The sequence below is a fragment of the Ahaetulla prasina genome, chromosome 1, assembly GCF_028640845.1.
Source record: "Ahaetulla prasina isolate Xishuangbanna chromosome 1, ASM2864084v1, whole genome shotgun sequence".
Taxonomy (NCBI): Eukaryota; Metazoa; Chordata; class Lepidosauria; order Squamata; family Colubridae; genus Ahaetulla; species Ahaetulla prasina.
Genome location: NC_080539.1, coordinates 129264588 through 129284636, shown reverse-complemented (window position 1 = coordinate 129284636; position 20049 = coordinate 129264588). Strand labels below are relative to the sequence as shown.

The window sequence follows — 20049 nt, the reverse complement described above, 5'->3', positions numbered from 1 at the left end:
GCTTGGGGAGGTGCAAACAGAATCCAGAGAAAGTGTGAAGCACCTTTTAGCTGCATTGTTATAATAAATTCAGCTTTCTCAAAGGTTCAGTGTATCGTGCTCATTTTTCATTTGTATTCATTTGGGAGTTTGGATTTCTAGAGAAGTTGTGGCCCTTTGGATACCCGTCTGGACCACATGAGGTCAATTGGAAGTAAGATAAAATGTAAATAAGCATGCCACGGGAGGCAGGAGAAGCAGCTGAGTGCGCTGTTCAGTCAGCTGGTGAGAGACATTTTTTTCTTCATCTGCGACAGAAGAGCAGCAGCTGGGTTAAAATGAGGCCACGATCCCTCGTCCCTCAGTACATGGGCATTGACAGCAGAATTAATTTCAGGCTATTTGTTCGGCCCTCCACAACTGCCCCAGTTTCTCAGGTGTCTCTTTGGGAAAATTAATTGCCCAGCCCTGCACTAAAGGGTGGTGTGATGGCAAAAAGTTTAGGAACCTCTCTCCTCAACTAGCAATGAGTGTAACAAAATGGTCCCCACAATATCATTTTTTAAAAATTATATACAATACAAAGAAGAAAAGAAAATAGGAAATTAAGGGAGGGAAAAAGGAAAGGGAGTGTGAGATACAAGGGGGAAAAGAAAAAGAAAGAAAAGGGGGCAAAAATGGTCCCCACAATATCTCACCCTTATCACTGATAGAAAATGGTAATAGTTAAACACATTAATACTCTTTGACTTGAGAGAAACAAAGACACGTTTTAAGAAACTTAACGGTTTGCTCCAGATGGGAAAAAACATTACAGTCAAACAGGATGTATACACAAAAATGTAATAGAAAATTAAGGGAAAAAATTGCTATGTATTTTCAAGTTAGGAGAGGTTGAGTGCAAAAAAGATTAGCAATATCTTTAAAACGTGTGTGGCCCCATTAACTTAAAATGGAGCTCTCCTTATCTAAAAGGGGAATTCTTAGACCTTATTTTTGAGAAAACTGTAATTGGATACAAAGGTTTGGGATACAAAAAACGGGACATCCAGGGATAGTTGTAGAATTTTACTCATTCACAGTAATACTTACATTAAAGCAAATGCAAAAAAAAAGGTTTGTGTTATTACTTGACAATTTAAAATAGCAATGCGGTGGGCATCAATGACTAGGACATTTTTTATTGTAATATTATAAACAGTTTAGAGAATATAGCTAAATTTAATACAGAAGGTATTTAATGAAGATATACTTTTTATACATCTTAACTGTTGAATTTAACTGCCACACAATATTGTGATAACACACAAAAGCTGTAGAAAGGCATTAGATAAGTTCATGAACATGAGTGTGGTTGCCTGAAATAATAACCAAAATAACCCTTTACATTCAGGAACAACCTGTCTTAGGTTGATTCTGAGAATTAGGAACAAGATGAGAATAATAACTTTGTGTTTGTGCCTTGCTGACAGTATTTCCAAATAGCTGGAATCTTGCATTTCATCCCCAGCATCAACTTATATTATCACTGTATCATTCCCAACATAAACCTTTTTTCTCCTTTGAAGAGTATAAGCGCAAACTTGCTCTGGAGTCTCCTGTTGTCATAGTAACATAGACAAGTGAAGCAAACCACTGGAAAATTACTTGCTTATTCCAGAATTATAAAGAATGCGGATACAATTTCTCCTTCAGTGGAATAGAAAAGTCAACGTGATAGCATTACTTAAGAAAAAAGAAAAAGATGTCCACAGTGCTGTGCAGCAAAGGGGGAACATACACTTTTTTAGTAATATAGTTTCCAAGATTGCATTTCCTTTTTCCTCCATCTTAAATAGTTGAGGAAGTATGTCTTGCAGCTGCACAAGGGTGTTGAAATCTGCAAAATTCCACGAGACATTCAAAAGACAAGAAAATTGAATTTGGATCAGTTCTGGTTGTCTCATATGCTAACCATGTTAGCCAAAGCAACAATACTGGAGCTATCACTATCACTTAATGTTTCTGTAACTCTCCCCTTATTTATTCAGTTTATATGCTGAATATATATTGAGGGAAGCGTGGCTGGAATAAGTTGAGTGTGGTTTTAAAACTGGAGGAAGAAAGATCAGTAACCTGTACTATGTTGATGTCACTACTTGATAGCTGAGAATGCAAATGGCCTACAAGCACTAATAATGAAAATCAAACATTGGAGAAAAAAAAGATTTAAGCTTAAAAAGAAAGAAGCCCAAAATAATGACAATAAATATGACGACCAGCCTTTGAAATGAGACCGCGGGTTACTGAAGTGACAGATAGCTTTGGCCTGTTAGAATTGGCAGGCAAGAAATAAGTCATAGACTGGCACCGAGGCTGTGATATATCTACACCTAGGAAGATTAGAATTGTGTGGACAATGTTTATTTCTGTGACACCACAGTAGCAAAAATGGGACTTTGAAAAAGCATGATAGAGAACGAGGCTTTCTTCCTGGTGTTGGAAAAAACTCCAGAAACCGACAAGAAAACAAATGGATCACAGAATAAAGCAATCCAGAATTTTCCCTTGAGGCAAAAAAACCGACAAGGCTCAAAGTATTATCTTTTGGGCGCATTATGAGAAGACAAGGCTGCTTTGAGAAGTCCATAACTCCGGGAAAGGTGGAAGGGGGAAAAAAAAAAAGCAAAGTGAATGGACTCTATCTACCATTTCATTATCTTAAGTGCCAAGTCTAAGGCCGATTGCTGGACTTCTTGTCCACACTTGGGTTACAACTTCTACAGCTTCTTCTGTTGTTTGGCCGCTGCAATATCCGGACCTCCGCTAGAGGGCAACTGAGAAATGCCGCAGGAAACTCTACCCGGCTCGGAGGCGCCGGCGTTGCTGCGCGGCGGAAGGCGCCAAGGCTGCAGCCGCCTCCCTCCAGCAAGTTAGGCTCTGCGGCGCGGCGTGTCTTATGAATGAAAGCCGTCTGGAGAGTGGGCGGCAGACGGTGGAGAAGATCGCGGGAGCGCGCCTGGCGAGTGGAGGGAAAGGAGGGAAAAACGTGGGAGGGTAAGTGCAATCTTCTCTTACGCGTAAAAGAGCAGGAGAACGCGCAGCCTTCGTGCCAAATTGCAAGGGACAAACTGTGATTGCAATAGTAGTTCGCTGGGAGACGTGAGAAGAAGGCGAGATGCTCAGGTCATGTCATCTCAGCGAACTTGGGATCTCTTTAAGAGTCGCCAGAGGTGATCTTTGAAGGGGTGGCAGCATGATTTGGATACTTCCACCTTCCTTCCTCCCCACCCGCCCTCGTCTGATCGCTGGTTGATTGCCAAATAATTTTGTTTATACCTTTATTAGGGGGAGGCGGCTCTGTTTTGAAAAGGCTCCCGAGAGGTTACACAGATGTCGCCCTGGGTGGAAGGCGGCGGTAGGGCAGCGTACTAGTCTCTTAGAGGGAGGTTTTGTGTGTGGACAGTTCTGCGGGGTGGCTTTATGCTTATTGTTCCGGTGTTACAGTAGATGCTCGTTTGGGAATTCCGAGATGTGAAGAGGAAGGAAGAAATATCTCCTCATCCCTCCTGTGGTTGATCTTATCCACTCGGGCGGTGTGTTAGGGAAGGGGTGACGTCTCTGTGCCACTTGGTTTATAAGCTGAAGCTGCTGCTGATTGAATTATGACACATTTATTTAGAATATCTTCCCGTTCTTCTGATTCTTCAAACAGATTGTCATAGATTCATACAAAAAAAAGTATTAAAATGATGGCAGACAGTTTTGAAAAGTACATAATGTGTAAGATTAAACAACCAGATAAAATGGGAATAATAGCAAAAAGCGAACCTAGGAAGTGTTGGAGATAAAAAGCAACGGGCCATAGTTTTAAAAGACTCAAGGCAACCGAAAAGGTCTTACTTAGCTTTGCAGCAGGAGTCTTTTCTGGGAACTGCCACATCTTGTCCTCCCTTTAGAGTGAAGTGGACTTTGAGAAGAACTCTGAAGATCCTAACAGGTAGGCTGGTATGTGGAGAACAACAACAACAACAGAAAAACAACACCACCACCACAACATTTCAAGGATTTAAAGCTGTTGAGGGGATTGAACTGTGTGGTATTCAGGAGCAGGTTGGTAGACAGGGTTCTTGTTTTTGTTTTTTTTATTGGTTTATAATAGAAAAATAGAAAATTCAAACACAGATAGTAGGAAAAATAAGGGAGGAAAAAAGGAAGAGAGAAGTGTGGAGAAGAAGGGAAAAAAGGAAAAAAAGCATTGACTTCCAACTCCCTCTGGTGCAGTAGAATAAGACAATAAGATTAAGCCTGAACTTTTTACTTTTACAAAATAGTGTAAACTAACCATTTCTATAAATGGTTATTCTATACAAACTTATCTAATCAGTAAAACCTAAAATCAAAGTTTCATTTTTCTCACATCAAGCACAAAGTCCAGAAACAGTTTCCAAGTAGAAACAAACATACTAATTCCTAAAAATTGGTAATAGTAGATGCATAAAGGAAGAGGGAAATATCCAAGATCTGGTAAAAGATATGCTGTTGCAGTAATTATTATAATGTATTTTGTGTTGCACAGCTCTTTGTCCATCCTTTCTTTTTGGACAGCATTTTCCTTGTTTCCTTTCATGTTTTGCCCTAAACCAAGACTGAACAATCCCAAGGGTCTTGCTTCATGTGCTTTGCTAAAGCATAAATCATAATGGCCAGACAAACTATATTACAGGATGAAGTGGGAACTCGGCAAGAGTTCAAAAAGCCACATCACTTTTCAAGAAGTTAAAAGACAAAATGATTTAGATCCATTTTCAGAAAATTCAACCAGTTCTAGTTATCGTCAAACAATTTTCTTGGCATAATACTATTTGTATTTAGTCCCTTCAAAAGAAGATAGAACAGATCAAGTGAAAACATTGAATATATCTTCAAAATGATTCTGGAAAATATACAACAATATATAGTAGTGGCCAAAATTGTGGAAACCTTTTGGGAAAAGTGTATTTTTGAGGTTTGATGGCTAATAACACCACTTTTTTTTTAGAGTTTCAAGATAATCATATTCCACTGCTGGAATGGCCCAGACCTTAATCTAATTGAAAATCTTTGGATCCAACTAAAGCCGACTAAAGAAACTTGTTAGTCAGAAGCAACCCAGCAATAAAACCCAGTTAATAGAAGCAATCATTCAATCTTGGTTTCCCATTATAACAGCTGCAGAACTAAAAGACTTGATTCACTCCATGGGAAGACATTGTAAGGCTGTAATTCATACTCTAAAAGTTACCCAACTAAGTATTAACTGACGTGATAATTTTTGTATATCTCGTTTTTTCTATCTGTTTCACTTTTCTTCTTTATAATGTAACTGCTATTCTAATAGCAAATCCTTCATAAAAGTTATTGCATTACATTCTTGATTAAATTATCTTTCTATTGATATATAATTTTATGGTACTACTCAAAAAAAGTGGTGTTATTAGCTAGTTTTAGAAAATACACTTTTCCCAAAAGGTTTCTACAATTTTGACCACTACTGTAGTTGTACGCTATGCAATCACTTATTAAAATGGGCAGCTGTATAAATGGGACTAATAAATAAAGAGTTTTCCTCCTCTTTTCTGGTTTATCTGAACTCAGATGGCCAGAGTGCAAAATCTGGGATGCAGTGAAATTTCAAGAAATTTTAAAATCCATCTAGAGATTGTAACACATTAATTTAGTGTCAAATTATGTTGGTTTCTTAGAGAAAAAAATTAGAAAGCCACAAAACAGGTAATACTAGGAGCAAACCAAAATGTCAAAGAAAAGTATTGGAGAGAAGGAGAAAACAGTAGGCCTGTAAAATATTTATCAGATGTGTCTAGACGACAAATCTGATGATCCTAGGGAGTAACACATCATATCTAGAGATCACACAATCTGAGGAAGGCTGATGAACAAGATAGTGCTCCATCTGCAAAATGCAATTTAGATAGCGTTTGAACAGCTTTATTGAATTATTTGTTGCTAGGCTCTAAACAAATTTCTTATGCCTTCAAGCCGTGTTAAAATTTATGTCCTGTTCTTTTCAGCCTCTTAAATATGGAAAAAAATTGAGGAACAATGCTTTTAAAACCTTGATTTTCTTTTTTTCCTCTCCTGGATACTTCCCTATAATGAGTTTATTCTGCAATGTTTGTTCCTTGACTATTTGATTGCTATGCTTTAGGTTTAGAAAGCTTCTTCCTCAGGGCTTAATTAACTCGTATTGCCAGAATATTTTTTTTTTCTACAGTGGCCTTTCAGATAACACAGAGAACTTCACGTTAATGTATCAATTTATTGCTCCTGTAACCAATATTTTCAGTTCAGTTTCACTTTCTTTCTTCTTGCTCGGTATTTGTGATGCCATTCTCAGCGATGTAACACAGTATGGGTTCCTAGTTTAATTCCTCCTTAGATAGGTGGCATAGCCTAATTCAGCCATGTCATTTGGGAATGTGTGAATCATAAAAAATTAAACTAGAGGAGACTAGTGGAAATGAATTTGAGAGGCGCCTTCCTCTCTTCCAGAAAGAGCTAAGCCTGAGTATTTTATGTCAGCCAAATCTTACATAAAAAGCAACCCCAGGAGGGCAAATGATTTCTTTGCAGAATAAAGTGAAAACCTGAAATCAGCGTGGTTTGATGCTGACCTTTGATATAGAGCATCTCTAGTTTTATACTTTCTTCTGACATTGTTGCGACAGTGTAGCAGAAGGAATTGGGTATACAGAATTGGAAAAAAAATAATGCTAGATATATACCATAGACAAGGCAAAAAACAGCTCAACGAAAGTCCCCAAGAAACATCTTTGTACCGACAGCCCTCTCAATTTAAGTGGATGGCAAAGTTTCCAGATGTTGGGGATTATAGCACAACTTAAACCCAACTTCATAAATACTTTAATGGTCTGAAACCTGAGAGATTTGGTAACCTCATTTCTTGTGCAAAACAATTCATTTAAACGACAGGTTCTGAGCAGAGCAAAGGGAAGTGGTACCATGTGAACAACTTGTACAATAAGCACTAGGAGAACATCGAGTTGCATAAGAGAACAGGAAGCTGGTTTTAATTTTGTTTAGGAGATGTTTCTGGTTCTGGTCATTATCCTATAGTGCCAACAACCCAGCATCCCACAGTATGTGAATCTGATTGCGCATTTAGAGTTGTATATGAAAAGGAGTAAAAAACAGAACTGGATGCTATAGGAGTTTTTAATATGGTTTTAAATTAATTGAAGGGGAAGATGAAAATATTAGGTCTGATCTAAATAAAATATCCCATCATCTTTACAGAATGGATTGGAGAAGCTTTCTTCTTACTTAGGAGATTTCTACTATCTTCGGTAGTGCTTGTATTTTTTTATTTTTGAAGGTTTGCTGCTTTGGATCTTACACCATGGATACAGAACAATACTGAATACAAAAATGGAAATGTGTTTTTTTTTGGGGGGGAAGGGGAAGCATAGAACCTTAGATAAAAAATAATACTGGTAGATATAAATTTAGGAAATAAAATCAGAAAGATTGGGTGAGGCAAGACGACAGAGAACTTTGAAGGCAAGCTTAGCAATATTGACAATAATGACATGATGCTAATTCATTTCATTTAGTTGTTTTTAAACATTTATATCTCACCTGTCCTTCCATACCAGTTTCCAAGGCAACTTGTACTTAGGCAATAATTGGATTGAGTCTTTCTACTCACTGTAGGTTTATCAAAAGAATGATTGCGGGTCAGAATGTTCCAAGCGTGGGCAGGAATAAATCATATATTAATGTTCATGTTGTCATCAAAAACTCAACAAATGTATTTTTAATCAGATCGGATGTAATAGCTTTATATTCTCTGGCAGAACCAACTGTGGATGAAAAACACTGGGGGAGGAAGCACTGGTTGTTGAATTGATTCAGCAAGGGTCAGCATGAGGTCAAGAACCGACTTTCTGTATTGCTTCAGTTGGCTGAAACATTAAGAATCTGAGATTATTACCTAGTTGCGTCAGTGAAACTTTCTACAGAAGATCAAATATGTTTGTGGCCAACAATCCCAGTTTGCAGGCAAAGCAGTTTTCCTTGAGCTGCTGCCCTGCAGAATTTCCAAACTGGATTGTTTTGAGAGTCAAAGTCTAATATATCTGTATTGTGACCCAGGCCCAAATAGGTAGTAATAAACGTAGTCTGTGGAAAAACAAATTTTATTCGAACAGCTGGGAATGAAGTAATTTGAGTTGTTCAACTCAAAGTAAAACAAATGCCTCTCAACATAAATTCCTCAATTATCTCACAAACCTTAGTCCAATTAGGCAAACTGCCAAAGGCCCTTCCTGGCAAACGTCCAGAAGCCACGAAAACAAAGACATATACGAAGCAGAAGATGAAGCAGAAGATGCAGCTACAACGTTGCTTTCCGGCAAAGCTGAAACACCGGTGCTGGTCTGTTTTAAGCCTTATGGAGGGGCCAATCATCTCTTGGCCCTACTCCCAAGTTGTCCTCTCTGCTTGAGCTGCTCTTGCCTTCTGGTAGCTTTTCTCATGTGTGCAATTAGGCTCCTCCTGTTCCTCTGCCTCACTATTATCAGTCTCTGGAGGCTCTGGAGTCTGCACCTCACTTCCCAATGGCCCTGGCCTCACCTCAGCCTCATTGCTGTCTGATTCCGTTGCCAGTTCCGTAGGCTGCTCCGTAGGCTGCTGACGGACCACAACAATCTGGAGTAAATCAAGTTGAGGAAGGCTGCCCTGTAACTTCAGTGGATAGGTGCTGAATCAGCAAATCTGTGGAGAAGAAACTTTTTATTTTATTTTATTTTGTCACAACAGTATATACAATCATCAACATAAACAATAACCCATCATGAGAGAAAAAAGTATATATAAGTAAAAGTATGCATATAATACTATAATGAAGGGAACAATAGGACAGGAACGGTAGGCACTTTTGTGCTCTCGAGATGATACCTCCCGCCTACCAGCCATTTGGAAACCTGCCCTTATTGACAAACGAGTCCCTAACACGAGGAATGACACCAGACCCACACGCATGAGGTCCACACAGGATGTCACCACCACACATCCACCCAGAAAGCAGAGCCAAACCCACACTGATCAGGAAGCACGACCAAGGACCAGAAGCCAGACCGCAGCTGCAACATTAGCCATTTCAAACCCCTCCAATCCATACATACAGCAGACAGACACCCACTATGAAGATGTAGCACGACCACAAACACGAAGCCAAACAACAGCAATGCAGCTCACCAGATCAAATCCCCCTGCAACTCAGACCAATCTGAGCACAACCAAACTCCCACCCAAACAGGACACCCCCAGCCAATCAGAGCACAAAAAAACCTCCAGCCAATCAGAGCACAGCCAAGCTCCCACCCAATCAGTTCAAACCCCCACTAGCAGTTAAAAAGGAAGAAACAGCTGCAATCACACATTGCTCCCAGAAGCACAAAGCTGAAGCCTGAAGATGACGAATGAGACTTCGTCGAAACGTCGCCAAGACACTTCTAATTTTACACGGGAGAAAACCCGAACAACCAAAGACCTACATACAAACACCCGTGAAAACCTCAGAAAACAAATATATATATATATTCTATATATTATTCTATATAAGTTATATAACTTCTTCTATGCTTCAGCAGCTTTTCTGTCACCCTGGAAAGAAACTGAACTTTTCATAAGTCCTTAAGTGTCAAAGAAAGAAGCTGATACTCACACATTTCAAAAATAACAGGCAGTAGCCTCTGCCAAGTGGAAGCTGTGAAGCAAGGTTCAGATCTCAGCGAAGCAATCCTAAAGGGAAATCAAGATTAGCACCTTGGAGAGCTCCATGTGAAGCTCGGTTTGCTAAATCATAAAATGTATTTTAAAACGTGGACAGATTAAAGAAGCCATTACAACACAAGTACACCCCCCAAATCAGAATATTAAAAACTGAGAACAAAATACAGTTCAAGGGAAAAAAGGTTCTAAATACAAAACAAATACCTGTTGTAAATACAAAACAAATACCTGAAGATCAATGTATTTTATGATAGAGGAAAGAAAATCTGTGGCTAAAGTCTGCATTTTAATAAACATATTCATCTATGATCTGATATTTGCAGCTTTCTACTTTTTTAAGTACAGTATGAGATAAAATTCCATTCTCTCCCATGCCACTCATTAATTGATGAAGCAGTTGCCTTCTTTCAATAAGCTGTTGTATTTTATTTCGTCAGCTGCAAGTTAATAATTGTGACTGTTGAGAGGGATCTTGGAGTCTTAGTGGACAATCAGCTAAATATGAGTCAGCAGTGTGCAGCGGCAGCTAAAAAAGCCAACACAATCCTAAATTGAATTAATAGAGGGATACAATCAAGTATATAATAATAATAACAGAGTTGGAAGGGACCTTGGAGGTCTTCTAGTCCAACCCCCTGCCCAGGCAGGGAACCCTACACCATTTCAGACAAATGTTTATCCAACATTTTCTTAAAAATTTCCAGTGTTGGAGCATTTACAACTTCTGCAGGCAAATTGTTCCACTGATTAATTGTTCTAACTGTCAGGAAATTTCTCCTTAGTTCTAAGTTGCTTCTCTCCTTGATTAATTTCCTCCCATTGCTTCTTGTTCTACCCTCAGGTGCTTTGGAGAACAGCCCGACTTCCTCTTCTTTGTGGCAACCCCTGAGATATTGGAACACTGCTATCATGTCTCCCCTAGTCCTTCTTTTCATTAAACTAGACATACCGAGTTCCTGCAACCGTTCTTCATATGTTTTAGCCTCCAGTCCCCTAATCATTTTTGTTGCTCTTCTCTGCACTCTTTCTAGAGTCTCAACATCTTTTTTACATCGTGGTACTAATACCACTCTATAAAGCCCTAGTAAGACCACACCTAGAATACTGCATCCAGTTTTGGTCACCACACTATAAAAAAGATGTTGAGACTCTAGAAAAAGTGCAGAGGAGAGCAACCAGGATGAGTAGGAGACTGGAGAACAAAACATATGAAGAATGGTTACATGAACTGGGCAAGGCTAGCCTAGTGAAAAGAAGGACCAGGGGAGACATGATAGCCATCTTCCAATACTTGAGGGGCTGCCACAGAGAGGAGGGGGTCAAGATGTTTTCCAAAGCACCTGAATGCCAGACAAGGAATAATGGATGGAAACTGACCAAGGAGAGATTCAACCTAGAAATGAGGAGGAACTTTCTGACAGTGAGAACAATCAACCAATGGAACAGAAGTTGCCTTCAGAAGTTGTGGGAGCTTCATCACTTGAGAGTTTCAAGAAAAGATTAGACTGCCATTTGTCAGAAATGGTATAGGGTCTCCTGCTTGAGCAGGGGGTTGGACTAGATGACCTATAAGGTCCCTTCCAACTCTGTTAATCTGTTAATAATGAGTAGAAATACTATAGGAATTATATAGTATTATAGTACTATATAATTAGAATTATAGTACTATATAATTAGCCATATTATTGAACAGTTAATCCAAATTAGCTACATTTCTAGACAGTTCCTTAAATCTGCAAGGCAAACTTTAAGCAATTACCATATATGGATTTATACATTTAACTTAATTACATATCACTTAGGGTCTGAGATTTTTGTTCCTGAGAAATCTGTCTAGATCTCTTTCTGAACTTGGTTTCTATTTAGATACCTAAAATGTTTTCATTATGTTGCATTTCTAGAGACTAGATACCTACTTGATGTGTAAATTCAGAGAGGATAGAATAAAACAGGTGGGAGCACTAAATAACTTTCTGATTGGAAGACTAGTCCAGTATTGTCAAAAGTAGAATTATCTTTACGAAGAATCTACTCAAGATTCAATTTTTTTAAAATATGTAAGACTTGTCTAATGCAAATATTATTCAACAAGTCTTGCATTTTTAAGAAAAAACACTTGCATTAGACAAGTGGATATAGAATTTTAACTGTTTATTTGTATAATGGCATATCATATTTGATTTTTTGGTCATATTTTCACTTTCTTGTTATACCACTTTTTATGTGTATTTTTTATTCTCTGACACTATTACTATGACTCTTTATCAGTATCACTATTATGTTTGTTTTTATTTGTTATTAATTAAAAAGCAAAATAAATAAACGATTTTGTTTTCCGTCTTTGTCTGTTGGTGTGTGTAATTGCAAGCAATTTTCTCTTTCATTTCTTCTTTTCCTCAATGAACTCTGCATATGCACTGAATCCCCCAAATGGCTTCATTGAGCTGTATCTTTAATGTATCTATCTGTATCTGTATCTTTAAATGGGCTTGAATCCCATTTGTAACCTCTCTTTTGTACCCCCTTCCCCAAATAAATGGGCTCTTTTTTATACCTGGAGATTTGACTATGGAGTTTTGAAAGATACTTTTTCATTAAAAGCTTTTTTTATACAGAGGGCTGCATCATAGCTGAGCTACTACAAATGTTTCATTATGATCTGTGTTATCTGGATGTTCTTTTTTTATATCTTGATCACTGAAACTTAGCAAATTCAGCAGAAATGCTTTAGTAATTTTATGATTCATAGCAAAGGAAAAAGGAAAATGCCTCTGTAGCATTTTGGATAGCTATTTTAGGAAGAATTATTTATTCTATCCTCTCTGGTATTGTTATTGCAATGTCTACATTCAAATTAAGCAATAACTTTCTGTCTCTCTCTCTCTGTATATGTGTATATATATATACTTGATACAATGGCATATGGAGAAGTTGTTTTTGTTCATCATCATCCCCATTGGAGGGCGATGTATATGCCTAATTTGAATCCTTTCCTTCCTTTTAATAATCTCTATAAATAAAATTTAATAAAAGCACCAGTGTAGAAACAGGAAGGATTGCACTGCCAGTTGAGTGAAGAAATGAAATTTCAAATATTTGAGCCTGTGAGTTGACCTTTCAAAGTAATCAGATGTTTTTGATCATGCTAATACTTGTGAAAGATTTCATCCTGATATTGTTATGTTTGGCTTCCAGTTGAAGTTATATGAACAAACCAGAGTCAGCCTTTAATATCACCAAATCAATTCCTCACTCCACTTACAAGTTATGAGCCACTTGTCCTGTTCTTTGATCTTTTAGAGCAGGGGTCTCCAACCTTGGCAACTTTAAGATTTGGGGACAGCAAAGCTGGCTGAGGAATTCTGGGAGTTGAAGTCCTCAAGTCTTAAAGTTGCCAAGGTTGGAGACCCCTGTTTTAGATAATCCAATAGAAGGTGAAGGCGGAGAGAGTGCACACTGTAGACACAGCAATTAGATTGATTAGAAAAAGCACCGACAATATTATACTCATTAATCTTATGCTGCTTAAGAACTCTGAAATAGATGTTAATTAGGTTGTTTTTACAGGCCACTGTTCTTGCTCAGTCTTGAGGCAGTTATTACACACCCACCCACTGGAATTTAAAAAGTGAAACGTGGTCCATAAGAAACTGTGGCTATAAATTTCAAAACAGGAAATTGCTTTGTGATTTAAGAAGGGTTTCATGAAAACAGTTGTAGAAGGGGGTATTTCTTATCGAACATTTTCTGGTCTTAATGCCTAGAGCAGTGGTAGTCACCCTGGTCCCTACCGCCCACTAGTGGGCATTCCAGCTTTCATGGTGGGCGGTAGGGGTTTTGTCCAATACTGAAGCACTTTCCTTTTTTTTTAATTTAATTGACTTTTAAAAAAAATTTCACAGCATTATTTAAAAACATTTTCATTAGGTTTTCATAAAATTCCCTGTGACAATTTAAATTTCTGAAAATATACTATTTGTATCGCCCGCACATAAGTTTAGTTCACGTTACGTAAGTGAAACTAAATGGCGCTATAGTGCGACCGCAAACAAAAGAGCCTCGTCCCAGAATAGCTCACGCATCTCCCCCCAGCTGTAACAGACAAGCAGAGCTGGTAGCCGCCCCCCCCAAAACCCAATCCACAATGTGCGAGAGGCATGCGCAGATGATGATACACGGCACATTACTGTGGAACCGGTGGGCGGTTAGAAAATTTTACTACTAACAGAGATACAAAAGTGGGCGGTAAGTATAAAAAGATTGACTACCCCTGGCCTAGAGCAATAGGTCTCATTTTAAGAATGGCGGAGGGGTCCTTCTGAATCAGCAAAAGCCAGCTCAGTATTCTATTTCCCATTGATAAATTTGTTTGTGAGAATCCCACCGCAAGGACATGATGATAATAGTATTTGACCCCTAACAACTGGCCAGGGGCATCCAGAGAAAGCTGAAATTTCCTCAAAATGACCAGATGTGCACTGTGATATTACACTGCAAGTTCAGTCCCTTATGTAGTTACATGCAATGAACAGTCCGTCGCCTTCTCCCCTTTTTCACTCTGCCATGGTCACTCATGCAACTGTCATTGACAGATACAGTTAGTCCTCAATCTACAAGAGTTCATTTAGTGACTGTTTAAAGTTACAACAGCATTGAAAAAAAGTGACTTCTGACTGTTTTTCACACGACCTTTGAACCATCCTCATGATCATGTGATCAAAATTCAGAGGCTTGGCAACTGGTTCATACTTATGACCGCTGCTGTGTCCCGGGGTCATGTGATCCCCTTTTGTGGTCTTCTGACAAACTCAATGGGGAAGCCAGATTCACTTAACAACCATGTTACTAAGTTATTCACTTAACAACCGCGGTAAGAAAGGTTGTAAAATGGGGTCAAACTCACCTGACAAATGTCTCACTTAACAATATAAATGTCGGGCTCAATTGTGGTCATAAGTGGAGGAGTACCTGTAAATTTCTGACCTTGTTTTTTTTTTAAAATAAAACCTTCTGGCTTGTTTTGGTGACTGTTATCAGTTATTTATTGCTTTTCTTTTGGCTGCCTTGGGCTTCTAATTCTCTAAGGTAGTATGAAGAGAGAAAATAATGCAGATTTCATTCAGGTGTGCCAGGATGGGCAAACAAAGACATTGCTGAGCTTGCTGAATTATTCCTTCCTCAGCCTTGCCCCCTGTTTCTTCGGAGGCTGACAGTGATTAAAGAGAAACAACAGAGAGGGAGAAAAAAGATGGGCAGAAAAAGATCTAGAGTGGTAGCTTTATTTGTTATACAGACCAGGACTAGCCTATATAATAGGCCACAGTACTTAAATGGAAAACCCAAATAGTAGAAAAATAACATTTGCTAGGTTGTTTCGTCATCAAAGTGTTTCTCCTTGAATTTGCCTTCTATTGATCACTCTCAATATACATATTTCTTTTACATACATTTCACTGCTTTAGATCAGGTGTGTCAAACTTACATCATCACGGTGTCGTCATGGGATGACTTTTTCCCCCTTTGCTAAACCGGTCGTGGGCGTGGCCAGCACGTGAGGCATCTGGGCCACGGGCTGCGAGTTTGATACCCCTGCTTTAGATATTTAGGCATTTGTGAATTTCTGAGACTTAAAAAACAACAACCCTTTGACATGCTTTGCTGGCTTGGTTCATATGTAAGAGGTGTATCATTGTGGCCTCATCTCCCCTGAGAAGGAATCTTATTTCCTTTAAATTGACATTCTAGCTCTGCTGCCATCCCATACGGCAGTGTCGCTTAAGCTCAGGTGCCAATTTTTGTACTGGTAGCTGCTGGTAATAAAGAATTTATTGTTTGCTGTCTGGATAATATATTAGCTGTCTTACAGCCTCTGATTGTGGATGAGGAATTGCCATGATTGTTAATTATTTGGTTTTGGGTATTGCTATTTTTAATCTCCTGATTATTATTTTTTGGCAAGAATCCACAAATTCTTCATGAGTGTAAATTTCTGACTCATTCCTACAACCTTCTTTTCATGCCATATTGTTCATAATGCTAATGCTAATTAATGAGGATCCTGTTTTGTATATGCAGACAAGCACAGATGTACAAGGAGCCTCAAATAAAATTCAGGTAGCAGAAAAAGAAGTGGACAGGTTGAGTTAATAGACCACAATCCTTAAGCAAATCCTCTTGACAGAATCTTATTAAAATGGATGGGCATTGCAGAAGTAGCTATAGGAACAGTGTAAGGCCACATGACGGCACACCTTTTATTTATTTTGATATGTGTAGCATATTTTCCAAAATAGTTGTGCCATAGAGACACAGATATATTTAGCATGATGGCTAGCAAGCTGTCATTTAGATTTCCTTCATCGGATGGCATGAGTGACCCTGTATAAGGGCAGGAGATGATTAGGTGACTTTCTTTGGGGGGCATATGCTTCCAATATATACAGTTAAAGAAGCTGTGTCAGAAGCATTGAGTGAGATGGGTGGTTCAAAAATGTGAAAAATAAATAAAATAAATGGATTCTTACTTTGCTTGGGTATAATTTTATTTTGCAAAAATGCATTTTGTTAGAATGTAAGGACTCTCTCTTTGATCCAATCTTCTCTTCCTCTTCATGTATTTTTCTCAGATGTAGTTGAGTTGATATATAGTATCAAAGAAGATAACTAGTAACTATTCCCAAACTGCAAATTGCTATAAGATGCTAAAACAAGGTTGGCAGAAGAGGGCAAGATGATCTTGTATATATAGAGAAGTGGGATAAGGAATCAGTGAAAGGGAAAGGTTGAGATACAGGAAGTGGCAATGCTGTATTAAAGAGGAAAGATGCCTACAGAGAGGAAAACAATTCTAGATTTTTTTCCAGCACTTCTCTTTCATTGGAATGGATTCCACTTGAACCTGTCTCTGATGAAAACTGTGGAATAGATAATGAGACTGCATGAATGTGTTGAGAAGATCGTATGAGATCTGTTCCTTTTCTGCTTTCCTTTTCCTTCCACCTATGTTCTTTTCTTCCTCCCCTGCTGAGCATTATAATCGCTTATCAAATTTCAGAAGCTCAACTTTGTAACTAGAAGATTTGATGATCTTCTAGTAGAGGGGGAAAAAACCACCAATTATCTGACTTTGCATAGTCCTTCATTCAGCTGCAAGTGAAAAAACAGCAAAACGGAAGAGGAAAGAACTGCTGTCAGGTTTTCAAGATTCTATTATTTTATCTTCTGATTGTAGAATTCCAACAATTCTTGCGATGGTCTCTTTTCTGATCTGGTCTAGTTTGAAGGGCTGATGTAAATTCTTCACAACTCAGAACGAATATGGCATTTAGTTTTATATGTTGAGTGCTGGTCTGCGTCTCACATTGGACATGAAATTGACCTTTGGAATCACCTGTTGTGTAGCTACGACATTGCTAATTTTAGCCGTGTTAGCCATAAACTGGAAAGAGTAGGTAAATCCTAATCTTTGCAATGGGATAGGATTACTTTCAGTCATTGGAAGTGGTAGGTAGAAAGATGAGCTACCATAGGATAAAGCAGGTTGACATTGAGATTGCTTTATTCTGCAAAAGCTTATCTCATTTATGTATTGTCAGGCTGGAGATGACGGAACCTCGCGATATTTCCAACAAAACATTGCAACATGCCTTATTATCTCATTCTGATTATACCTGGGAATATGAATATTATGAATATGGCCCAGTTTCCTTTGAAGACCTCAAGGCTCACAAATGTAAGTCTTACCTGGCTGCTTTCTGTGTCCAAATCCTCTTTTGCCTCTTCTCAATGATACATTTTAAGATGTATATTTTGAATTCAGTTTCTCTCACCCTGTCCTCTCCATTACAGATTCCATTGTGATTGGATTTTGGGTTGGCCTTGCTGTCTTTGTCATTTTTATGTTCTTCGTGCTGACCTTGCTGACCAAAACCGGAGTACCACACCAAGAGTAAGTCCTGCTGCTGGCACTGAAAAACCATCATCTCTTTTAGCTGAGTGCTTTTGAGCAAATGACTCAGGGATTTACATTGCCATGGGCCAAACAGCCAACGTGTACTGCTATTTAAGGGGAGTTCCAAAAAGTATACTGCTAATGCCGGAAACGCTATCTATGTGTTCACAATTAAATCTAAGTATTTCTTTACTAATGTATGTTCTTTGTTCCACATGAAAATGTAAATGCTGCCCTCGGTAATTAGGATTTATTGAAACACATTACTGATGTTGGAACAGCTGAGCAAGAGAGATATTTTTCAGTCAGAACACTAAGAATTTCAAATTGATAATATTTGAGAAATACTATCTATTTTCAGTACCCAGGTACTCCTTACTTACCAATTGTAATTGGGACTGGGAACCCGGTCACTAAGCAGTGCAATTGTAAGGCATGTCATGTTGACGATGCTGACTCACAGTAGTAGTTCTAGCAGGCAAATCCTGAGCAGTCAACAGCGTTCCACAGATTTGATCGCCATCTGCAATTTCTTGCTGGCTTCCCCATTCAGAAGCTCCATCAGAAGCCAATGGGGAAAGTCACAAACGGTGATTGTGTGATTGCAGGGGCCCTGCAACAGTCACAACTATGAAGACCTGTGATAAGGATTTCTCGTTCAGCATCATTGGAACTTTGAATGGTCCCTGAATGAGCATATGTTAAGTGAGAACTACTATTTAAAATAGGACATGTTTAAGTTCATCCTCAATCATGGAAGTTCAGCGAGTGACATTTTGGGTCAATCCCTTCATCTTAGCAGATCTTACATCACAGGATTATTAGAGGAAAAAATGAAGGGAATGTGACATGGTCGCCATGAGTTCCTGGAAGAATGGCAGTGAATAATTTCGATTACATAATAAACACTAATAAATATGTCTTGGCACTTCCTGTTTCACACTGTGCACATAAATGACACTGTACTAAATTTCTTATCCATTGTTCCTCTCTCTTGGTTTCATAGGCGTATAAATTCTTCTGAGAAAAAACTCTGCACAAACAACTTTGTAGCTGATTTTGGACAGCCACTGGATTCTGAGCGAATTTTTTCTCAGCAACTGTTTCTCCATTACTACATCAATGAACTTGAGGACACCGATAGAACCAAGCAGTGTCACAAGGTGCCAGTTATGGACACTAACATCCACTTCCAAGAAGTAATTGAGAACAGTGGACGACTGGAAGAGGGGCTGAACTGCCATACAAAATTCAACATTCCTAATTTTGTGAATTATGATTCTCTGGGTGAAGATGACTTGTTAATTTCTGAGCCATCTATCATTTTGGAGAACAAACCAGTGAGTCAAGTCTCTTGCCAGATTCTTGCCTAAAGAAACTTGAGCAAAATGTCAATTCTTGCAGCTGATAGCGTCACTCTCTTTGGATGTCCATTAAAAGAGAATACCGTTTTTTCTTGCATTCCCATCCCATCTTACCTCTATGAGTTTCAGGGCTTTAGCTAATGAAACATGCTTTAGTTTAGTGCATGACATGGGATGGGTTTGGAATGCATTTCCTTCTTAAGGTCTCACGTTTTTAAATTTACATATTTTGTTCTTTAGAACAGAGGTCCCCAAACCCTGGGCAGCGGCACACTACCGAGCCTGTTTGGAATTGGGCTGCAGAAGTGGTGGGCAAGCACGTGCACACAGCTCTAGTGTGCTCAAGCGTCCCACCCATGGCCCTCAAAGCTGGAAAGTTTGGGGACCGCTGCTTTAGAAAAACAAGTTTGAAGTTGCAGTGAGATTCTGTTAAACTCTATACAAAGAGAAGCGTACTATCAACTTCTGTGGAGTCTTTAAATTCCACAATTCTCTTAGAACATATGTGCTGAATTTAAACAGGCCAATGCCAAGGTAGAAAAAAAAAACCTGAAATCGAAGAAATCGGGTGCAGTCATATTCTGAAATAAATCACCTCACCATTACCTATTTAAACCCTGTGTTAAATGCTTGCATTCACTCTTCTGCACTGATGCAGGTGTAATGTTGCAGCAAAGTAGCATTTATAAAGCACTGTGATGTGATGCGGTCAAATGTCTTTTTGAAACTCGGTTTTCAATGTCTTAATAACTTTATAGGAATAGATGGATGTCTGTTACTGTGCTTATCACCCATTATACTGTATCAGATATTCCCAACAAGAGTGAAACTAAGAGCAATAAAACAAAGATTGTACTTATTCCGGAATACAGCTTTTGCCTTTTCATTAAAAAAAGAATAAACCTTCTAGATGCATAATTATAACTTATAGTATATATATATGTTTCTCTTAAATCTGAT

At 38.5% G+C, this 20049-nt stretch overlaps 1 protein-coding gene across 2 annotated transcripts; it reads left to right on the top strand.

The window, feature by feature from the left end:
- The first annotated feature begins 2916 nt into the window (after positions 1 to 2916).
- On the top strand, positions 2917 to 19939 carry MRAP2 (melanocortin 2 receptor accessory protein 2). Of its 2 annotated transcripts, XM_058164095.1 has the most exons (5): positions 2917 to 3015; positions 3918 to 4071; positions 17370 to 17506; positions 17623 to 17722; positions 18732 to 19939. In XM_058164095.1, the coding sequence occupies exons 3-5, from the start codon at positions 17377 to 17379 to the stop codon at positions 19096 to 19098; spliced, it is 597 nt and encodes a 198-aa protein (XP_058020078.1). In that variant the 5' UTR covers positions 2917 to 3015; positions 3918 to 4071; positions 17370 to 17376; the 3' UTR covers positions 19099 to 19939. The 2 variants fall into 2 exon arrangements, with proteins under 2 accessions (XP_058020078.1, XP_058020079.1); XM_058164096.1 differs by lacking the exon at positions 3918 to 4071 and having other exon boundaries at positions 2996 to 3015.
- The last annotated feature ends 110 nt before the right edge of the window (positions 19940 to 20049 follow it).

Coding starts and splice junctions, on each gene's coding strand:
- MRAP2 (XM_058164095.1), top strand. CDS start 17,377: ATGACGGAACCTCGCGATATTTCCAACAAAACATTGCAACATGCCTTA. Junction 17,507..17,622: donor AGACCTCAAGGCTCACAAAT/GTAAGTCTTACC, acceptor TCTCCATTACAG/ATTCCATTGTGATTGGATTT. Junction 17,723..18,731: donor ACCGGAGTACCACACCAAGA/GTAAGTCCTGCT, acceptor TTGGTTTCATAG/GCGTATAAATTCTTCTGAGA.